Source organism: Bidens hawaiensis, unplaced genomic scaffold (assembly GCF_021521415.1).
Source record: "Bidens hawaiensis isolate Kalapana, Puna unplaced genomic scaffold, B.hawaiensis_p1.1 tig00040588_1, whole genome shotgun sequence".
Taxonomy (NCBI): Eukaryota; Viridiplantae; Streptophyta; class Magnoliopsida; order Asterales; family Asteraceae; genus Bidens; species Bidens hawaiensis.
Window position 1 is genome coordinate 43,462 of NW_027505668.1, and position 23,731 is coordinate 67,192.

The window sequence follows — 23,731 nt, forward strand, 5'->3', positions numbered from 1 at the left end:
CGGGTTGTTTAGGACCTTGAATTAACAATGACATCATTATGTATTTTCTTTTCATGCATAGCCACGGAGGAAGGTTATAGATAGATAGAAGAACCGGCCAAGTACTATGATAACTACTCATGTCTCTAAAAGGATTGATACCATCTGATCTAAGACCAAATCGTATATTTCTAACCTCGTTACCAAAATCGGGATAATCATAATCAAAGTTTATCAATTGAGGTGAATCCGCCACATGCCTCAACTTACCATCACCTTTACGCTCATCAGAATGTCAACGCAACAACTTTAACCCTTTAGGATTTGCAAATAGACGCTTTAGTCTCGGTATAATAGGGAAATACCACAATACTTTAGCTGGTGGCCCGTTTTTTATCACATCGTCATCATATTCATCATTTTCATTTTTACGCATGTACCTTGATTCACCACATGTAAAGCAAGTATGAGCTTTTGCAAACTGATTTATATGCAACATACAGTCATTTGGACATGTGTGTATTTTTTGAACCTCTAATTCCATTGGGCACATCAATTTCTTAGCTTTGTATGTGGATATGGGTAACTCGTTGTCTTTGGGCAGCATGACATTCAATTAGGCCTATAAACGAACCGAACGTTCTTCGTGAACCGTTCGGCGGAAAGTTCGTTTATGTTCGTTTATTTATTAAACGAACGAACAAGGACAAAAAATTTGTGTTCGTTTAATTAAACGAACGAACATGAACACGAGTTCCGTTCGTTCATTTATGTTCATGAACGTTCGTTTATGTTCGTTTATCTATGTTCGTATATGTATTAATATAAAATAATTAATTATTATCCGGATAAGTCATCTAATTAAAGGTTTTATATTTTTTTAATTTGTGTTAATTGAAGTGTTTTCATTTATGTTTGTTGTGTTCACTTACATTTGTTCATCTATATTCATTTACGTTTGTTTATCTTTGTTCAGTTATGTTCCCTTAGATTAGATTATAAACAAATGAATATAAACGAACACAAATGTTCTTTTTTATAATAAACGAAAAGGAACATAAATATTTGTTCGATTAAGTGTTCGTATTCGTTTAAGTTAAATGAGCGAACACGAATATGCCCTTATTTGTGTTTGTTCGATTCGTTTACAGGCTTTCATTATTCACATTGATGAATTCGTCGGTCTCAATCTCTAGGCTCTGTTGTTTTTATTTGTGTTCGCGAACCATTCGTGAACACATTCATTTTTTAAACGAACGAACACGAACATAAAATCTCTTTCGGTAAGTGTCCGTGAACCGTTCGTGAACACATTATATCCTTAACGAACGAACACGAACAAGACCTTGTTCGTGTTCGTTCGGTTCGTTTACAACCCTACATTCAATAGCTCTAATAGACATGTAAAACTCTTTATCGCTCCAACTGTAGTTTGTCTTTAACTTAAAGAGTTTCAACACCGTGCTAAGCTTAGAAAATTTTTTACAACCATCATATAATGGTTTTTCCGCGTCCGCAAATATCTGTTGTAGTTTCTCTATATCTTTATCGCAAGTATTAGTTTCCAAATCATTGCACATGTCGTTTAAATTATCATTGACCTCGTTTAAATTGCCATTGCCCTCGTTTGAATTATCATTGTCATCACTAACGTGCGGAGCATTGTTCGCGGCATTATAATTAGCGTCTAAATTTATCGATGTTGTGCTTTGACTAGCAAGTGATTCCCCGTGTTTTGACCAACAAGTATAATTGAACATAAATCCCCTTTTCAACAGATTATAATCTATTTGCATTATATCTTTGAATTCAATAAAAGTTTTACATTCCATACAAGGACATGGAATGTTTTTTTTTTCCTTTTTTCACAGGATCCTCTTGAGCAGCCTTAAGAAAACTTTTCATGTCGGTCACAAATCTTGGATCAATATGTCTATTTCCGTACATCCAACTTTTACGATCCATCTGAAATGAATAAACAAACATAACCATATACGAATTAAAATGGTATGTATATGATTTAAATATATAAACCGGAATTAACTTAACCCACTTTTTTTACTGTTCTATCTCATATAGATAAATTATCGAGATGACTGTTTTAAAAAACTAACAACATTTCCTTCTTAACTTCTCAAGTTTGCATATAGATAGCAAGCTCGACAAAGTAAAGAGAAATGTATTGGTTTTTTTAAACATTCAAACCATTAAAACATTTATATTCTACGATAGAACAATAAAAAAGCAATACCTCCAGACACATACAATCCAAAACTAATTGCATAAGGTTGTAAATTTGAATCAATATGAACATACATAGATATATAATAAATTACTAGTTTAAATTAATTAATTAAATAAGTGATAAAGCAAGGCAGTTGATTTTTGTTTAAGCTATAAACTTAAATGGAATTGTTTCATAGTATAACTCCATATATGTGGTTCTTTAACCATTTGATGGTTCAAACTAAATTTTAAATTCTTTGAGATTTATTTTCATACCCACTATTATAAATCAAGACACGATCAAAAGGTAATTAGCATATGGCTGTTTTAGTAATAATGAATTTAATAACGATTAATGAAAGTGATTCATGTTACTACTTACTACCTTTAGTTGGATAAAAGATAAAAGATTCAAAGAATCTTTAACTAAATAAAGAACAATGAAAGAATGTATCTTGTATTTGCAAAACTTTGACTTTGATATGTAGATTGAATGGAACCAAAATTGAGCCATATATATACTTCAATTAAACAAGATATATATGTATTTTTAAATTTTAAAATATCCTTGTTTAAATTCTCGTTTAAGTTTTAAAATCCAAGAGGATAAGGATATATTCAGTATTTATGTGGAAATAATATGACGAATCTTTCTTCATATAGCTCTCTGTTATTAATTAATAATGGTATGTATTTAATTTAATTATTATATAGTATGAAAATAATATGTCCTTTGTTAAAATTATTTGTAGTTAATTTTTTATTAATTAAATAAAAAACAAACGTATGGTGGTTTCTACATATTAAATATGGCGGTCATCAATTAACTAAATCTCAAGTTACCAAAATGGCGGTCACAAATTAATTAAATCTCAAGTTATCAAAATTTCTGTTCAATAAATTAATTAAATTAAAAAGTCAAAAATTACATCTCCAATATAGCGGTCTTCTTTTCAATATTGCGGTTTTCTTTCAAACCGCCTTAAAATCTTTTCTTGGCCGCCTTATTTGGTATCTTTTTTACTAGTGAGAGTATGTCCTTTTTATTAATGATGTAGAGTGGTAGTGTGGTAGTTTACATGTTTTAAGTTTTATATTTGAGGAGTTTGGATTAAATACAAATTAAATTAACATGTTAATTGTGAGAAAGAATTAGTATAATTATATATACAACATAGTGTAATTATAGTGTAGTGTGATTAAAACATAGGGTAATTACTAGAGGTGCACAAACCGGTTTTTTTTAAAAAACCGGTTCGGTTATTAACCGGACCGGTTTTTTTTGGCCCGGAAAAAAACCGGTTCGGTTAATAACCGGACCGGTTAATAACCGGTTTTTTTTCTGTCAAAACCCTAACCGGTCTAACCGGTTAGGACCGGTTTAGAAACCGGTTAGAACCGGTTAATAAACCGGTTTTTTTATTAACCGGTTTTTTTTATTAACCGGTTTTTTTTTTCTTTTTTTAAATTTCGCGGTTTCAAATACGAATATTTGTTTTTTATATTTTGTACTTAATGAAGACCATTATTTTTTCACAGTATAAACAAACCGGTAACTACAAGGCAAACCGGTAACTACAAGGCAAAACGGACTGACCGAAGCCATTCTTTGCTTTCGTTGTTAGGGTTCTTTGCTTGGAAGATGAGTATGAGTGTGTGTTGGTGAATGTGTTTTCAACAAACCAAAGATTAAAAACACATAACTTTCATTTATAGTTTTTACATTAAAAATACAAACATTAAATCGTTATCGCATATTTGTAACTCAAAAATACAAACATTAAATCATTAACACTGAAGAAATCTCTGCCAAGAACTGTTGTTCATGATTTAACTCAAAAATACAAACATTAAATCGTGAACTAGCAGATGCTCCTGTTGTTCCCAATCGCAGTTTGTTCATGATTTGCCTCCATGTTTGCTGTTTCTTTAACTAAATTAGAAAAATCCAAATCAACAAGTAAATAAGAGCACATATTAGGAAAAAGAATGCTTAGACACGATTACATGAACAACTTGCTGTTTCTTACTCATGATTTGCCTCCATGTTTGCTGTTTCTTTAACTAATTTTCTTCGCTACCCGATCCCGAGCTATTTCTTAGGTAATCGTCGTACGCGGCTTCTTCATCGGTCATTGGTTGAGTGTGTCCTTCATTGACCTCGTCTTCATACAAGCCCGCTTCATACTCCATTTCCCCCTCGAGTGAGCGTTGATGTTGTGCTCTATCTAAAGAGTCCAAGTAATCCTTGTAGCAAATCGACATCTCTATAGCTGGTGCAGTGAGTCGAGTCCTCCTAATCGGTATAACCCTGCCAGAAACAGAAAAAGCAGACTCCGAAGCTACCGTGGAAGCTTGGACCGTTAGTAAATCTTTGGCCATGGCGGCGAAGATCGGAAACTCATCCTTCTTACCTCTCCATCAAGCCAGCAAATCAAGACTTCTAAATTCATCCGGAGTCATGTGTTTCACAAAGTTGGTACCACCGTACCTTCCAAGTTCACTGCTTGGGGTGTTTACCATTTGACGTTTACCGGCGTCTTCCCAAATCATGTAGTACATCCCCATTTCAAGGTCGGTTTGGGATTGGGATTGGGCAACAGCTCTTAACGAGTCATGAATTTGGGAAGACGACCCGTATTTTGTAAGGTAGACATCATACATGTTTGACAAGGTGGTGTTGAAAGCATTCTTTAAAGTTTGGCTATAATAGGGGTTTTGATCGTCGTTTAACCCAAGCTCATCACAAATTTTTTCTATTAAAGCTTCAACACCACCAACATTGATGCAAGGGTTTAACGCAGCAGCACATGTCAAAACAGCGGGTAGTTGTTGAAAATATTTTCTAAATTTTTCTTTCATTTTTACACCCATATCAAAATAAGGTGCACCCCTACAATCAAGTTCACTCAACTTTGTGCACATGACAGCAATTTTTGGTAAAACAATGGGGCTTGTTGGATAGTAAACCCCGGATAAACTAGTTGTGCAAGATTTAAAAATTTGAAGGAACTCCGTAACGATCTCAATCAATAACCAGTTTCTAGGATCATATGGTGCACATTTACCCCTACTTGACAAAATTTGATGAAACGCAATTAATGATTCTTTTTGTTGGATGGCTTTCTCAAACATATTACAAGTCGAGTTCCATCTTGTTGGACAATCCCAATTTGGCCCCAACCATTGACAATTAGCTTCTACACAAAATTTTTTGTATCTTGAAAATGTTTTATTGTTGCTAAAAACATCTCGTAACATTCTTTTAAAACTGTTTCTTTGCGTTTCGATCACGTTTAACCCATCTTGCACGGCCAAGTTGATAATATGTGCAATGCATCGGCTATGAAAAAACGCTCCATCACAAATAGGTTTATACTTTAATTTTAAATGGCCAACCGCGGCCGTATTGTTGGACGCGTTATCAAACGAAATTGAAAAGATTTTATCTTCAATTTTGTATTGTCGAATGACTTTATCCAAGATTTGAAAAATATTTCTACCCGTGTGCGGTAATCAAACAATTGAAACGCAACGGTTCGTTTCATCATTTGCCACGACTCGGGGTCAACCCAATGAGCCGTCACACAAATGTATGAGTCGGGCGAACCATGAGGTACCGACCAAACATCCGTTGTTAAGTTTACACCAGTTTGTAAGTTTGAAAAGTATGAAATTAGTTCGGATTTAGCGTTTTTCCATGCTTTAAGACAATCTCTTCTAAGGGTCGAATGACTTACGTGTTGGTAGCGTGGTTGAACATAGTTTTGCATCATCTCCGTGAATTGAGGGTTGTCGAAGTGGTTGAAAGGAAGTGTTTGTTGAATCACAAAGTTTGAAAACTGTTGACGTACCGCTTCAACGTCGTACGTAAACACCCCTCCTTGATTCGTCATCTCCGGCTGCGAACTACTTCCCGCTTCGTCCTTCAAGGCCTTGCAAAAGCGCTGTTGTATATGCGCTTTTAAAGTGGAGTTTGCATCTTTGGCATAGAACTTCAAACAGTGCTTGCATCGAGCTTTTTGGCGACCGTTAGACAGTTCGCATAGGTCGAAATGTTGCCACACATCTTGGTTTCGTTTCGTGGGGATGATCCGAACGACCGTTATGTCTGTGTTCGAGGCACCCATGTTGACGGATGAAGCAGCACTTTGGGAGGCCATGATAATAAGAGCGTATAATCGAGTATGAAATAAACGAGTACGAGTATGAAATAAACGACTACGAAATAAGAGCGTATGGAGTGGTAATGTGGTATAATTGAGTGTGAGATAACAAAATAATCGCGTATGAAATAAACGTTTAGAGCTAGTAGAGTTGTATAATCGAGTGTGAGCTAACCTACCCAACCTAAACTATATATAGTTGTTTGTGGGGGTAAAATGTTAAAAAAAACGGCTAGAAATCAAGAAAAAACGGGCAAAAAAGGACCCAAACGGTCATATGGCCGTTTTATAACGGTCAAAAACCGGTTAACCTAAAAACCGGTTAAGGTTAACCGGTTTTTGACCGTTAACCGGTTTTTAGGTTAACCGGTTTTTTAATAACCGGTTTTTAAATTTAATCGGTTTTTTTACTAACCGGTTCAATAACCGGTTTTTGTCCACGAATGAGTAACCGAAGTACTAACCGGCGGTTCAATAACCGGTCTAACCGGTTTTTTAATAACCGGTTTTTCTATTAACCGCTTTTCGGTTAAACCGACCAAACCGGTTCTATAACCGGTATTTTTGAACACCTCTAGTAATTACACCGTATAATTATATATACAACATAGTGTAATTATAATGTAGTGTGATTTTTCTTAAAACATAGTGTAATTACACTACGGTTTAATTACAAATTACACTACGGTGTAATTATAAATTACACTACTTGTAAATATAATTGCACCACTTGATTCTTACAGTTAGCACGTTAATTTAATTTGTACGTTAACTTTCCCCTATATTTTAACAAGGTTAATTATTTCGTAGGTGATACTTTTTAACTTTGTTGGCCTATTGTGTGTTATTTTTTAAAATCCCATATCAGTATTGCATGAATATTTTGTTTAAAGAAATACTATTTATGTATATCATTTTCCTAAGGCAAGTAGAATACAGAAAATTTACCAAAATATGTCCCAAAAAGATATTGATATAGTTGTTGAACACATGTCTCAGTAGTACTGACAAAATCTATACATATTGGAACATTATGAATCCCTTCCCCATTCTGCACCAGAATTCACAAGTTTAATATAAGCATTCTTGAAATCTTCAAAGAACAAATCTTGATCATCAGCATACTTTGAGATCCATCTGCAAATACTAAAGAGTGTAAACAATTCCGTTCGCTTTGATTCTATTAACCAAAACCAAACCATCTTTTCCATTCTCAAAATTTAGTCAATGTTGGTAGTCTAAGTAGCAAGGCGCACTACGTTTAGTAGTCGAAGGCGCAAAATTTGTGACAGAAAAATATATCATAGGCACAGAAAATCAATCCTACTCTCCAAATATAATAAATCTAGGGCAGTTGGCAGTTGCATATATCCTTTGTAAACTTTATTAATTGCATATTTATCCAACCAAATGCCAAAATTGCATATATCCCCTCCCTTACCGAAAACAATATCAAATTTTTTTTTTCGAACGGTGACTTTCACAGTTAAGTTATCTCACTGCGCGAACACGTCGCGCCCCACCACCCCACTCAGGCCAACTATGTTGACATGATCGGGATCCACGCTGGCATCCAAGTTTGGCTTGGCGTTCCCGGTAAAACCCAGTTGGCTCACCTCGCCCGAAGGCACGATAGGTTTTAATGCTCTGGTAAAATCCGGTTGGATTTTACATGACTAAAAAGAATCTAACATAACTAGTGTAGTTCATACCTCAAGGATTCATCGTCCTCAATTAGAGCACGATCTGAAGGAAGACCGACCATACTTGTCATTCCACCTGAACACAAAATATTAGGAAAAAAATTAGAATTAAATAAAAATATTATTGCCAAGTCACAAGTCAAAGGCATGTGACAAACCTGAAGATAGCCATGGTTTCTCCAACAATACTTTGTAATATGCATTACCAAAAGTAATTGGATTTCCAAAACCTTTGCTTCCAAGAGTATGTGCACCAGATAATGCTACAAGTTCTTGTGTTCTGCCATAATGTTTCCATTTTTTTTTATTAAAATAAATTATAAAGGAATATAATGGTTTAGTTAAACATGGTCAGCATATTCACTTACGAAAAACCTTTTTGTCGAAAACTCTGTTTCAATCCAAAGGCGTCTAATGTTTCTTCCGGAAGCTTTCCCTCAGGATCAGGCACCCTACAAGGAAATACAAAACATTATAACAGTTATTTGAATCTTGTTATCTTGTTTAATAAAACTTATCTCACCTTATTTTATAAAACTTGTGAGAAAAATATAGTCCCTTACATCGAATCTAATCTGCCTAAACGAACGGGAATTTTTGGACCTCCACATAAAGAAACGGCTTCGGCTCCAGCCACAGCAATAATATCAGCCATTGACACTGTAATTTAGAGCCAAATAATCACAAAAATATAAAGATTATACTACCAACTGTAAAAACTAAGTCTGTAAAAGAACTGCACGTTCAGTGAACCATTCGGCGGGAAGCTCATATATGTTTGTTTAATTATAATAAACAAATGAAAATGAATAAAAAGCTTTTGTTTATTTAGTTAAACGAATTAACACGAACACATATCTCGTTCGTTCATTTATATTCATATATGTTCGTTTGTATACCTTCATTTATGTTCGTTCGTTTACGTTTATTAATATATTCATTTATGTTCGGTAATTTACTTTTACTTATATTCATTCATTTACGTTTATTAATATATTCATTTATGTTTGGTAGTTTACTTTTACTTATATTCGTCCGTTTACGTTATTCATATATTCATTATAACTTTTAGGCCCATTACAACTTAGTCTAGTTTTTGTAACGTTTTTAAGCCAACATGCAATTTGTAACATTTACTTTTAATTGGTTTTAACTCAGTTATGTTTGTTAAATCTATTTTCAGAAATGTTTGTTTGTTTAAGTTTGTAAACTGTTCGTTTATACCGTTAACGAACAAATATAAACAAACACGATCACGTAAAACCCGCTCGTTTAGTTGTTTGAGTTCGATCGTTTTTCCGCATAAAGTTTAACAAACGAACACGAAATTGCATCGTTCAATTCATGTTTGTTCGGTTTGGTTTACAAGCTTAATAAAGACTGTAAAATAATGATGAAAGGAAGCTATAGTTCCAAAGACTACTATTACCTGGCTGTTTCTCATCCACTATCCTTTTTGCTTCCACCAGAATCTATATAATAAAGTTAGTTTCAGTTAAAAAAGAACACATGTGTATGTATAAAAGATTACAAACAAGTGAAAGTGAAAAGTAACCTTCAATGGTTTCTTAAGACCTTTATTTTCAGGTCTATCAAGTTCAAGAGATATGGATCCATTCATGCCACCTGAAATAACCGTAGAAAGATATAAAATCACAATCAAGTCAGTGCTTACAGAATTTAAATTTTCTATTAATAATAATAATAATACCCGAATCATCATCTATATCATATGTTCCCGCATCGTGAAAAACCAAGCGAAGAACACCGGCAGACTTGCTATACTTTTCTAATTTCCTCCTGTATCAAGACTAGATCACTGACAACAAAAATCAAAAGCGTGTTAAACCGTGGGTTATGAAACAATGCATTTATAATATAGTTATAAAATTAACATTCTGCAACATGAGTCCAGTTATAAACTTACTCTGCAGCAGCAGCATTAGCATTAGCATTAGCATTAGCATTAGCATTAGCATTAGCATTAGCATTAGCATTAGCATTAGCATTAGCATTAGCATTAGCATTAGCACAAGGATGTTGTATAATTTTAGGCAGAGGCGAAAGAAATGTGACCATAAAAGTCATCAACCTCCTGCTATATGAAGTGCTAACATGATTCTCATCTGCATTACAAATACAACTTATAAATGATCAGAATAAGAAAACACCTAGGGGTTTAGGGTTTATCTAATTCCAATTGCTATACTAAATTTATGAGTTACTGCTCACAATATGGGGAGCTCGTTTAGGTTTGTCAAGCCTTAACCGGTCTTGTGTGTGTTTTAAGTTTGACCTAATTTGGACTTCTATGTATTAGTTTTACACTGCATGAGCGAGCTCGGGCCGAACTTAGGCTCGTTTAAGGTTTTTATTTTTATTTTTTTTATCAAAATATATAAAAGTAAATAATATAATTAGTTAATTAATTAATTAATAAATAATAAGTTAAGACAAGTATCATTTAAAAAAACAAGTCACGAGTCGAAGTGGATCCTTTTATTTTTAATATTGTTGTCTTATTTTTAATTTTAATATTGTTTGTTCTCTGTAATTGAATCAGCAACAACGGATGATGACGTGGAACAAAGGACGGTGCAGATTTTCCGGCGAGATTTGACATCTTTAATGGACGGATTAGAATGAATTCGTTGGCAATTGTAAACTTGACTTACCCCTTTGGCTTTGGGTGTGTTGCGTAAAATCTGCAACTTACAACTTTAGTCCAATAGTGTTTCGTTTTTGTTAGTATTTTACTTCTAAATAAATGACTAGTTTTTAGTTTTATAATCATGTCCGTTTCTTACTTCCAAATGTCGTCGTTATAATACGAGTTTGATCTAAGAATTGTGGGAGCATTCTCAGCTCGTTTTCTAAAATACATGAGAGAGATTCACAAATTATATATATATATGGTATGATTATGAGTGGTTGGAATGGAAGGAAAAATAAAACGTGTCTCTTATCTTCATTTCTATAATTACACTACAAAATACTATATTTATCTCTATTGTTTAATTAAATAATATTCTTTTATATAACTTTCAATATGAGAGCATTCCCATCCCATCACCTAAATTTATGTGAGGAGAGTTTGTAAATTATAGGGTGGATTTTTAAGTGGTTGTGAGTGTAAATTATAGGGTGGAAAGAGAAAATGCAATATTCTTTTATATAATAGATATATACCCGAGTTTGTAGGTTATATCAATAAGAAGAAGAGTTTAAGAATTGTAATTTTCTAGCTAATGAGAATTACGAAGATCGAGCTTATGATCAAACTTTTTGTTTTTGTGTTTATCGGTCCTTGTCACAAACTTCATATACTTTATACTCGTCAAACTTAATGCATTTTTATATCATATAATATAATATTCAAAGTTATAAAAACTAAGTATGTTGAATTGGTTAAAATATTGAAATTTTTAAAGTTTATAAAGTGATCAGAAATGTGATTTGAGTATTTAATGTTTCATGTTGGTTTCTAAAGTCAAATTAAGATCCAATTTTAGGTAATAGGCATCATCATGAGTTATTGAGTGATGGATACTCAACGGGCATGAGACACAATTTCATAATCGGGTATGAGACACAGTTTTAATACGAACCAAAAACAAATTCAATTATAGTATGGTGTGTGACTTTTAGCATATTTGTATTTCATATTTTAAGATATGTTAGATATTTGATTAACAATCACTCAAAACATAACTGTCAAAATGAATGCCAACATCACTTGCAAATTAAATGATTCTTTCTCTAATATACAACTCAAAAGCCAAGATTTACAAGAAAATTTTATAAAATCATAACAAAATCTATAAAATTTACAGAGTTTATAAACTATAATCATATATATATGCAAGTCTATCTAGGCCCAGAAAGTCTCATATCTGATAAATAAGCATCACTATTACCATCTGATGGCCCGGATGAAGTACCATATTCGCTAAACGATTTATACAAACTCGAATAGAACCCGGTTTGACCACCCGTGGGAGGCTGAGGCACCGGACATAACTGTTCTAGCATCTGCACCACTTTCGTCATCGATGGCCTTAAATTCATATCATCCTGTATGCACCACAAAGCGACACGTGTAGCCACCACCGCCCGTTCGTCATCCTTCGCCACCTTCATTTTCCCATCCAAAAGCATCTCAACTTTCCCCTCTTCCATCATCCTAAAAGCATACGTGGGAAAATGCGACGTCTCTGACGACCTGTAGTTTTTTCGACCACTAATAATCTCAATCAGCACCATCCCGTAGCTATAAACATCACTCTTTTCTGATATTGCGTAGTTAGTGATCCATTCTGGCGCAAGGTATCCACGGGTCCCACGCAATGTAGTAAACACATGGCTTTGTTCGCGTGTCATAAGCTTAGCTAACCCAAAATCAGAAACTTTAGCAGAGAAATTATCGTCTAGTAACACATTTTCGGGCTTTATGTCACAATGCACGATTTTAGCGTCGCAGTCTTCGTGAAGATACGCGAGTCCTTTAGCCGTACCTATCGCGATACTGTATCTCGTGTCCCAATCCAATAAATTTGATCCGAATATCCACCGATCTAATGACCCGTTTTTCATGAATTCGTAAACGAGAAGACGATGCTTTCCTTCCGCGCAAAACCCTTTTATTTTGACCAGATGGTGGTGATGGATGTTGCCGATAATGCTCACTTCGGCTCGGAATTGTTTCTTTCCTTGACCGATTCCCTCAAGCCGTTTGACCGCAAGTTCAGTCCCGTCTTTTGACACCCCTTGGTAGACCGAACCGAACCCCCCTTGACCTAGCTTTGTGGCGAACCCATTCGTTGCTTCTTGAAGCTCTTTGTAAGTGAACCGGACTGGCATACCCGAAATGTTCTCCAAGAACGTATCCTCATCGGATATTTCATCGGGAACTTCGATTAACTCGTTCTTCGTTGTCTTATTATACCGAACACCCATTATTATTAGTCCGAGGACGATAACAAATGCTACAAAAGTTACTACAACAACGACAATAACCACCTGGTGATTATTGTTCTTCGAATCGTGAGAACTGTCGAATTGAGTACCCGAAACCTTAACGTATGATTCGATACTCACACCGTTTTTCGCGTCTTCAAAGCTCCCAATATGGTCAAACAGGTAACAGTTTCCCGAACCGTTATCAAAGAACATAGCTGCACAAGTGCAGTTACTCAAACATAAAGATTTGCACCCGTCTAAATCGGTTTTATTAGACGGTGAAACAAACCCGAGTGCAGTATAGCTCAAACTCTCCCCTGCGTTGACCATACTCGACGAACCCTTTGACTTGTTACATAAACTCTCAACTTGCGGTTTGCAGTTAACCCAACCCAAACCCGAAGGACACTGACACGTGTTCCCATCATGACAAACATAATACTGCGAGCACGCGTTCGGTCTGCTGCATGAATCATCAGGTATTCGAACAGCAGCGATATTTTCAGCTTCAAGATTATAAAACTTGATGAACCCATCATCTTCCAAAACAGCAATCCACGTGGCATTAGCGTCCGATCCATCTGCAAACACAAACTGCCATAACAAGTCCTTGTTATCATCGTAAAACCTCCACGAATTCGCTTCAATTGTTGCATAACTAATATCTACTCCACTTTTATTTATAATCCTTCTTTTATCCTTCCAAATAGACCAATACGTTTGCGAGTTTTTAAACTCAGCCATCAAAACCACATCTCCGGTCTTGATTCGTAACGAAAACGTCACATTTCGATCATGATCACTCGTAAGAGTCATCCCATTAACAAAATCTTGTTCGGGCATTAACGTGTTTGTCGGATAACCAAAGCTTTGCCACACAACACTTCCTTTATTATTATTATTATTATTATTAACCAAAACCAAGTTTCCTGAATCAAGCAATTGTAATGAAACAACACCTTTGTTAGATGTATTTGTTGACCAAACTACCCTCCCATTGTTAAGTAAATAAGCATTGCCATCATCATCTAACACAAAGTTATCCGAATTACCGACCATAGAGTCTCGGTTTGCAGACCAAATGATTCTTGAAGTGGCTATGTGCATAATGACTAAAGTGAATGAAGTTATGTTACTAGTGGGATTAAAGCCGAACCCAAAATCGGATGAGTTTGATTCCAGGAACAACCCATTGTTGTCTATGAATTGCATTGGGGAGCCTTGGAACCCCAGGTTCAGTTCGCCTTTTCGTCGAACACTTGATAGGCATGTTTGAGGTAGTAACAAAAAAGACCATGAAATTAATATCAAGTATAAGTAAACTTGAATCTTCATGATCTATATGACTATATGTTAAGGATATTGTAACAAAGTGGATTGAATTGGGTATGAAACATTAATATTATTATTATTTGCAGGTTGAAAAGATGAGGACAAATGAAAGATAGGATTTGCAGCTGTGATAAAGTCAAAAGAAATGACAACATTGTTTCAAGTTTCAACCTATATAAAGACATGTTCCTTAAACTAGAAAACATTAAATATGTTAATATGTATATAATATTATTATTGAATGAATATAATAATAAGAAGCTAAAAAAATGATAAAAGTTAGAGAATGACTCAATATTTGCTGAAGCAACTTGGTTTCACTTGTATAACAAGTCCTCACCGTCATGCAACTTGAGATAAAACAAAATATGATAAAGAAAAATCAATGATTTAAATATTCGTTTCGGGTTTGGGTGGGTAAAATAATTAATGATAGTTGGTTGTCAGAATCGCTAAACTGAGAGCTGTAATAAGGATTTTAAGGTAGTCATGACCATGAAAAGGTAAATATCAATCAATCAATCATGCCCAGTAAAATCCCACCGACAGCAAAGCTATAAGTAGGGTCTGGGGAGGGTGGGATGTAGGTACACCGTACCTCTATCCAAAGGAATAAAGAGGTGGCTTCCAGAGAGACCCTTAGCTCTAAGTACATGTGTATGAAACAAAATAAAGGAAATCAAAGTTTAACAGTTATATAAAAACTACTACTAATTATAATAATATTAATAATAAGATCACAGTTTAACAGCTATATAAAAGCTAATAATAATTATAATAATAATAATATATGTAAGGGAAATACCATTATGGTATGTGACCTAAATAAGTTAAGTCTAAGCCCTAAGGTATTCAATTCTCTCTAAAAATCCTTAACTTTAATTCTACTTCTCCACGAATTCCTATCCTCAACCATGTCCTCGGAGAGGTTTAGGTCTATCAAATCATGCCTAATCCTCTCATCCCAAGTCAATTTCGGTCGTCCTCTACCCCTCCTCCCCTCTATAGTAATGTTTTCTACGGATCTAACAGGATTCGTCGTCTGTCTTCTCTTTACATGTCTAAACCATCTCAATCTCCACTCTCTTATCTTGTCTGCTATGTTCGCCACCCCTAATCTCTCGCGAAACACAACGTTTCTTATTCGGTCTAGCCTTGTGTGCCCACACATCCAACGTAGCATTCTCATTTCTGCTACCTCCATCTTCCGCACTTGTGCCTTCTTGATGGCCCAACAATCTGTTCCATATAGCATTGCAGGTCTAACTGCCACCCTATAGAATTTTCCCTTTAGTTTAGTTGGGAAACTCTTGTCGCACAATATACATGTGGCTGCTTTCCATCTACACCATCCTACCTGAACTCGGTGGGTCACATCACTGTCTAATTCCCCATCGCTCTGTACAAATGATCCTAAATACTTAAACTTCGTTACCTGCGGGACCACCTACCCTTCAATTGTGATCTGTGCGTCTTCATTGTCGTTTATCCCACCAAAATCACAGTGGAGGTACTCCGTCTTAGATCGGCTAATCTTTAAACCTTTTGTCTCTAAGGTTGTTCGCCACTCCTCAAGCCTCATGTTTAGATCTTGTTTTTTCTCAGCAAGTAACACAATATCGTCTGCGAACATCATGCACCACGGGAGAGTCCCCTGAATCGACTTTGATAACTCATCCAAGACTACTGTAAAAAGAAACGGGCTCAACGCTGACCCCTGGTGAAGACCTACCTCTACAGGAAAGAAATCAGTATCCCCCACTGGTGCACGGACACTTGTTTCACTCCTGGTATACATATCCATAATTATCTCTATGTATTTCCTGGGCACTCTTCTACCCTCCAAGCACTCCCAGAGCACCTGTCGTGGCACACTGTCGTAGGCCTTTTCTAGGTCAATAAACACCATATGTAGATCACGCTTCTTCTCCCTATACTTTTCCATTAATCTTCTTATAAGGTGTATTGCCTCTGTGGTGGAACACCCCGGCATGAAGCCAAATTGGTTGACCGTAACCTGAGTTTCTCGTCTAAGTCTAACCTCAATCACTCTTTCCCATAGCTTCATAGTATGACTTAGTAGTTTGATTCCTCGGTAGTTACCACAACATTGGGCGTCTCCTTTGTTCTTCTAGATAGGAACTACAACGCTGCTCCTCCATTGGTCTGACATCTTACCTGATTTGAGAATACTATTGAACAGAGTAGTTAACCACATGACTCCTTCCTCCCCCAGACACTTCCACACCTCGATGGGTATGTTGTCTGGGCCAACCGCCTTAGACCTTCCCATCCTCCTAAGTGCATCCTTCACCTCTTCTCGTGTGATCCGTCGGCAGTAGCAGTTATTCGATTGTTGTCGTTGTTTGTGTTGTCATGTTCTTCTTGGTAAGCTCTCCCATTGTTAAAAAGATTGTGGAAGTAGGTTTGCCATCTTAGCTTGATGTCCTGCTCCTTGACCAGTACATGCCCATCTGTATCCTTTATGAACTTCACCGGTCCTAGATCTTGCCTTCTACGCTCCCTGGCTTTGGCAATCTTAAACATAGCATGTTCCCCCTCTTTTGTTTCTAGACTTTCATACATCCGTTTAAAGGCCGCCTTCTTTGCTTCCGCCACTGCCTTCTTCGCCTCTATCTTGGCCGTTTTGTAGTTGTCCCTCAATTCCACTCGCTCCTCCTCATTCGTGCACCTCATTAGCTTCCTAAAACATCCTTGTTTGTCCCTTATCTTGTCTTGCACTGCGTCATTCCACCACCAAGACTCCTTCTTCGCCTTATCTTGTCTTGCACCTCATTAGCTCCCTAAATAATATACTGTTTATAAACAATTTTATACACCCGTTAAATACTTGCAATCTATACATTTTTCTATCATATAATTAGAATTCTCAACTATTTAGAACGGAATACATTTTCACATAACTTGATATCGCAACTCGCAAGGCTACAAGCCCGACTAAAATATTTAATGAATTTGATGTTCACTTCTTTTTTTCTTTTTTCCTTTCTTTTATATTTCATTTGAAAAATGCAACGTATATAGATCGACTGTTTTCTAGGTTAGTTCTAAAATCTCGATGATCAGAGTTCAAACAATCTTAGGACCGGTCGATAACTTTAGTGGGGTCGGTAGACCCTGTACTCTATTTACTAGGCCCGCTCACTGCAAGACTTAATATTTTTTTTGTTTAAAATTATGTTTTAAAGTATTTTTTTGAAAAAAATTGGTAGAGTGTCATCCCTATAAGCATTTTAAAAATCAACAGTTTAGTATACGTTATATCAATAGCGATTTGCATGAAGAAGTCCAAATGCATTAAATTATGTATTCTTGTGACACTTAACAAAAGATTATATTCTGATTTTGTACATGAATTTGATCATATTCTATACATAGGTTGTCGGTTCGAATCCCGAATTCATTCATGTTTTCGTTTCACCGTGTATTACGTCAGAGAGTTCTGTTTTTGTAGCGGCACAATGACTGTCAAGGGGCAACATGCGGTATGGTTTTCCGGGAGAACACCCAAACCAAACTCTGAAGCTAGCATGGGTCCGGCTAAGACAACATAATATGGCCAGAGTAGAGCGACGAGGCTCTCCAGTTTGAAAAGTGTGGTGCTTAAACACAAGAAAGACGTGTTCAAATAAGAAAAAAATTTAAATGCAAGTTAAATGGGTAACACATGTTTATTATTTATATTTTGAGCGGCTAAGAATCTCAAGTGTAAACCTATTTTTTTGGGGCAATGTCCACGATCGACTCCTCGATCGCTGTGAGACCGTAGCCCGCCGATGCGCGACCGCGTGGGACAGGATGGAATCCGTAAACCCGTGCACCCTATCAGATTTGAATCGGGGATTAAAACTCTAATTCGTCCCTTCACCTAGTTGTCTTTCGAACAGGCTAACGTAGGAATTAAACCTGCATCTCCCCTTTGAAAAGACATGACTTTTACCATTTTAAAAATCGTTATATAAATGTATTATCAAAATAACATGTGATTCTTTGAAAGAGTCTTGATTGATCGAATTAGACAAGGAGATGTGGATGTGGGCCTGCTTGCACAAGGTATATAAAGAATTAAAGACCTTTGCTCACTCTTTTGAAGAACATACTATTCTTCGGTAGTCATATTATTTATGAGTAACGACTCTATTTCTATTTTAGCCCCGCTGAAACATAGCTTTATAATTTTATAAAAAGGTATAGAGGTAGGGTACCAAAAATACCCAAATACAGGGGCGGATTTATATAGCAATTGGGTGGTTCACCGGAACCACTCGAGTTCCGAAATAATAGTGTATTGATATATAGAAAATGTTAGAGGAACCATCTTATAAATTAGAAAGGAACCATCTTATTGACAATTCAAGCGTTGGAGTAGTTGGTAATTTGCTAGTTTTGTAAACAGAAGGTCGCGGGTTCGATTCCCTGTAGAAACAAATTTTAGAACATTTTTTGTTTATTATTCAACCTTATATATCACTTTAGGGTTTTATAAAACACACACTTATACAACAGTAGCTACTCTTCCTAGAATTATTTCACTCTAAAGGTAAGTTTATATTCATTTATTAAATGTTTAATTGTTCTTCAAGTAGTAAACCGTCAAAAATAAATTTGTTAGTTTTTATGTTTTTATAAAAAAAATTATCATATTTTTATTATATAATGAACTTTGCTCGAATTATCGAACCGAACCGAAATTTTTTATACCCGACTCTATGAAATTGAAACATCAAATAGTAGTGCACAACCTAAAAAAAATTCTTGGATCCGCCACTGCCCAAATACCCTTAAGTATTAACCGCGGGTAAGAAAGGGACCCCTCATACATCACCCGCGGGGCCTATGAATCATCCGCATAACTCAGTAAAGGAAGAACACTCTTGTGTCAACATGCGGAAGCATCCTGGCACCCTCAGAAGTCATCTGCAGGACAAGACATTCGTCCGCTTAGATGACCAGGAGGTAATGCCTCGGGACAGCTGTAATTAACTAATTACTTTCTAGAAGATTTACCAAGTTGCTCCCTTGGGCAATACATGACATCTTGGCCAATGAATAAAGGACACCTGACGAGGCCGTTATAACCGTGCACATGGCCAGGGTTATCTATCATCCTATCGCGTGAGACACGTGTCCAGGTTGTTATACACACATGCGACGTATAACTGAACCTATCATTTGAGGACACGTGTCTAGGTGGTTACGAGAGCATCTTCTGGAAAGGACAGCTGGCCCAATCATCTTAAGACATCATTCGGCTATAAATACCCTCTTAGTCTTCATGAGGTATTCATTCACTCCCACTGTACTCCCTCTACATACTTAAGTACTTTATCTCCTTTAGAACTGTACTTATTCTCACGCCGGAGGGTGGTTACGGGAAGACCCCCCTCTTGTCCTTCCCGTAACGAGCTCATGGTGTCTGTTTTGCAGGTTCCAGTCACTGGACTTTGGGAAGTTGTGCTCATATCGTGTCGGTTGTTATCATATCCTACCCTGTGGACTCATCGGATCTAAGACCCGTTAAGGGGAGTAGATCCGTGTTTCTTCATTAGCGCCGTCCGTTTTGGTGTTAGAACTGCACAAGTTATGTTGGTTTTTTGGTTCGTACGATATGAGTAAACTTCCTGAAGGGCCGACGGGAACTCCTGCACCTGCTTCACGTGTTACTAATACAGAAGCACCTGAAGGTTTTGCTTTAAGTGTTTTTGCACGTATCATGGCTCCGGGTTCACGAACTGCTGATGTGACACCTGGAGGTCACACTCTCGAGCGTGTCACAGCACTAGCTGGTCCAACTCCTACTGATTAAGGACGTGTCATGGCACCAGAAGGATCTAATCTGGGTGACCTTGGACGAATTATGAGAGAAACTCGCCGAACTAGATCAGAATTGGGTCTGGAAAATGATTCTGGTGATTCTGATCTGGCGAGAACTCATCAACGCAGTTCCAGATCTAGGGGACCATTGTCTCCGGAAGAGTGGCTCCGCATACAGCAAGAGAATTTGACAGCTGAATATAAGCGTAGAGTGCGCAACAAACGTTTTCATGCCCGCACTCTGACTTATAAAGAATCTCCTAGGAGATCTCTTTCTCCTCCACCAACAATGAGAGGAAGTCAAATCCGTTATAGTCAACAAGCGGAACAAGAATTCGGTGAAGTACGGAGGTTGCGTCCCCGTCCTCGCATGGACATGCGGATGCCATCCTACGTAGATGAGCTCGATAGTTATGATTCAACATATCATCCAGGAGACTTCAGTTTCTACACTGGTAATAGCAGGATACGTTCGCGGGAAGGAATTAGTTGCCCGCAGGACGTAGTCCGTCATACTCAATACCATAGCAATGCGGAAGAAGATTTCACTAAACCATATCGCCCAGCAGACTTTGCTGAAAAATCGAAGTTCGTAGCTCGCATCGCGACAACACCCTTTTCGTCAACGTTAAAATACCTACGTCGGTAGGTAAATATAATGGAATGTCCGATCCAAGCGATCATCTCCAGAATTTTGTGGCGGTAGGTGGCGTTTGCGGATGGACGCTCCCTTATTGGTGTCACATGTTTGTATTAACACTAACAGGGGCAACACGAGAATGGTTTGAAAAATTACCCGATGGTTAAATTTCCAGCTGGGATGATCTGGTGAAAAAATTTTCTCAACAGTTCAGCCAGCAAAAGAAACTGTCACACCCCCAATCTAGGCCTAGGAGTGTGAACCATAGTTGGTACCACATTTGTAAATAAATCAGAGTAGCGGGTTAATGCGGAAGACTTTATAAAAACATAAGGATCATATTTATAAATATTTACAATACAAAAGATGAGACGAAAGTCTCGATTAGTTTTACTTGTTTTATAAGTTTTACAAAACCACCATGTTTTAATATTTACATAAAATTATCCGAGCCATCGGATACTTGAGCTTTTTCGTCCTTCAAGCTCTAGTCTTGGTTACCTGCAAAATGTTATTAAAATACGTCAGAAACGAATGCTGGTGAATATGTTGACACTAAAAAACATTTTCTTTACTTAATTACCCCTCGAGACCACGTAAGCCTCGGCCCATCTTGGCTTAGGAATAGTCAAGTTAAACAATCATTATAAACTCGAGTCTCTACACTAGGTCACCTCAGCAAGACACTGCAGCGTCTCGACATAACTTAGGTACCATAAATATACACAAGGTCATTCTCACTCGAACATACTTTGGTTAGGCCCATCGTGGCTGGTGGTCGTCACCAGGCGTGGTGCGATGTGCCCACCGCATACCACATATGTAAGGATCCAGACAAACGTATACCACAGCCTGAGGGCTAGGCACATACTCTTATTTACAATGTTTTTAGAGACACGTAGCCTCATGTAAAGTTTTACACATAACATGTTTGTTTTGTTTGAAAACAAGTTTGTAAAAGTGGGGCGTATTCACCTTTTGATAGGGATCGGTTCCAACACCGTTCGTGAGTTCTTCTCTTGCTATCTCGCACCTATATTACGAGTATAACTTTTGTTAGTCGGATACACGATCCGGCTTAAGACCTTTAGTCTTATTTATCTCGATGAACCTTTAGTTCATTTTCTCTTTTACTTTAAAACCTTTAGTTTTAATAGTAATTCATAAACCTTTAGTTTATTCATAAAAACCCGACGTTTCTTCTTCTTTAAGAAACGTATTCTTTTCTTTATTATTTAAGTATACTCATTATACTTAAATAATATATTTTATAACAAAGAATAATCATATACATATATATATATATATACATTTTATTTTTCTTTCTTTATTTTCTTTGTTATACATTTCTTTGTTTATCGAGAATAACATCGACTTGGGTATTAAGCCTTTATAATATTTTATTATTATTTTGGTGGGGCATCATGCCTACCTTGCTTGGCTTAGTAATACCTTGGATACTTGGGCAACACTTCGACGCCGCTCAATCAACACTCCTTTCTTGCAAAACTCTTCCTCCTCACTTGGCACGCTTTTCGAGACACCACACTTCTCGGCACGCACTTAAAGGTAAATCGTCGGAACGTCGGGACAGCACTTCCTTTTGGAATATCGTCGGGAAATGGCACGAATTACGAGGTTTCGGGGCACGTAAAACGAGGTGGGTCGATGGCACGTATTTCGAGGTAGTGAGAGAAGTTAGAGAGAGAGAGAGAGAGAGAGAGTAATGTGTGTGATTTTGAGGTGTGAAGGGTTCAAACCCGTGGCTGCCTATTTATAGCCAAATTTTGGACCCTATCGCGCTACGCGATGGGTCACTTGGCAGGCCTATCGCGTATCGCGATATAGGCCTGCTGTGTCAGATAGTAGACCTGCCACGTGCTGACACGTGGCGACACGTGCCGGACGTGTGGCTACGTGGTGACACGTGGCGGCAACCGTTGCTACTGTGTGCCTCGTGGCACACGTGTCACAATCTGTCAGACACCCCATCGCGATACGCGATGGGTGTCTCTCTTGACCTGTCGCGTAGCGCGATGGGTCAAGAAAACCGAATATTCATTTTAGTCCCTGAAGTTTGGAAATTGGCAGAATTGGTCCCTTGACTTTGGAAACTTGACATTTTTGGCCCGAATTTACGTGATGTTATATCCTCCCCACCTTGAAATTAATCTCGTCCTCGAGATTGCTTGCGAGAACAAGTGGGGGTATTTCTTTCTCATCTCAGACTCGAGTTCCCAAGTATACTCGGGTCCTCGTCGGGAATCCCATTTCACTTTCACGATTTTCAAAGTTCGTCTTTTAAGTTTCTTTATTTTCGAATCTTCAATTTGAATTGGTTTTTCAATGAATTTTAGGTTCTCGTTAATTTCAACATCTTTTAGTGGCATCGAAAGAGATTCGTCGGCTAAACACTTACGTAGATTCGAAACATGAAATACATCATGTATCCCTTGCATTTCCTCGAGTAGTCGCAAGCGGTATGTGACGGTACCAATTAGTTCAAGTACCTCAAAGGTTCCAATGAATCGATGACTTAGTTTTCCTTTCTTACCGAGTCGAACTACGCCTTTCCATGGCGATACTTTCAAGAGTACTTTATTACCAACATTAAATTATAACGGCTTACGATGGATATCGGCGTAACTCTTTTGGCGATCACGTGCCGTCTTAAGTCGTTCGCGGATTTGAATAACCTTGTCGGTGGTTTCTTGGACTATTTCGGGTCCAGATAATTGATTATATCCGATTTTAGACCAGCACACGGGCGTTCTACACTTTCGACCATACAACGCGTCAAATGGTGCGGTTTGAATGCTCGTGTGATAACTATTGTTATACGAAAATTCCATTATGGGTAAGTGGTCATCCCAACTTCCACCTAAATCAAT

General features: G+C 37.0%; 1 protein-coding gene and 1 pseudogene across 1 annotated transcript; both read right to left on the reverse strand.

The window, feature by feature from the left end:
* Positions 1-7,402: 7,402 nt before the first annotated feature.
* On the reverse strand, positions 7,403-10,407 carry LOC143614626 (putative L-ascorbate peroxidase 6). The gene is made up of 10 exons (XM_077088008.1): positions 10,401-10,407; positions 10,002-10,200; positions 9,786-9,874; positions 9,630-9,700; positions 9,504-9,546; positions 8,638-8,734; positions 8,443-8,526; positions 8,233-8,354; positions 8,084-8,150; positions 7,403-7,508 (listed from the first exon to the last, which is right to left on the reverse strand). The coding sequence occupies exons 1-10, from the start codon at positions 10,405-10,407 to the stop codon at positions 7,403-7,405; spliced, it is 885 nt and encodes a 294-aa protein (XP_076944123.1).
* A 1,410-nt stretch (positions 10,408-11,817) lies between these two features.
* Positions 11,818-14,368, reverse strand: LOC143614632 (G-type lectin S-receptor-like serine/threonine-protein kinase SD2-5 pseudogene; annotated as a pseudogene).
* Between the last annotated feature and the right edge of the window lie 9,363 nt (positions 14,369-23,731).

What these genes read in the sequence shown, in the direction of transcription:
- LOC143614626 (XM_077088008.1), bottom strand. An exon ending in GCTAATGCTGCTGCTGCAGA is followed by an intron (nt 9,875 to 10,001) that starts GTAAGTTTATAA and finishes GTCTTGATACAG; the next exon opens with GAGGAAATTAGAAAAGTATA. An exon ending in AGTGGATGAGAAACAGCCAG is followed by an intron (nt 8,735 to 9,503) that starts GTAATAGTAGTC and finishes TCTAAATTACAG; the next exon opens with TGTCAATGGCTGATATTATT.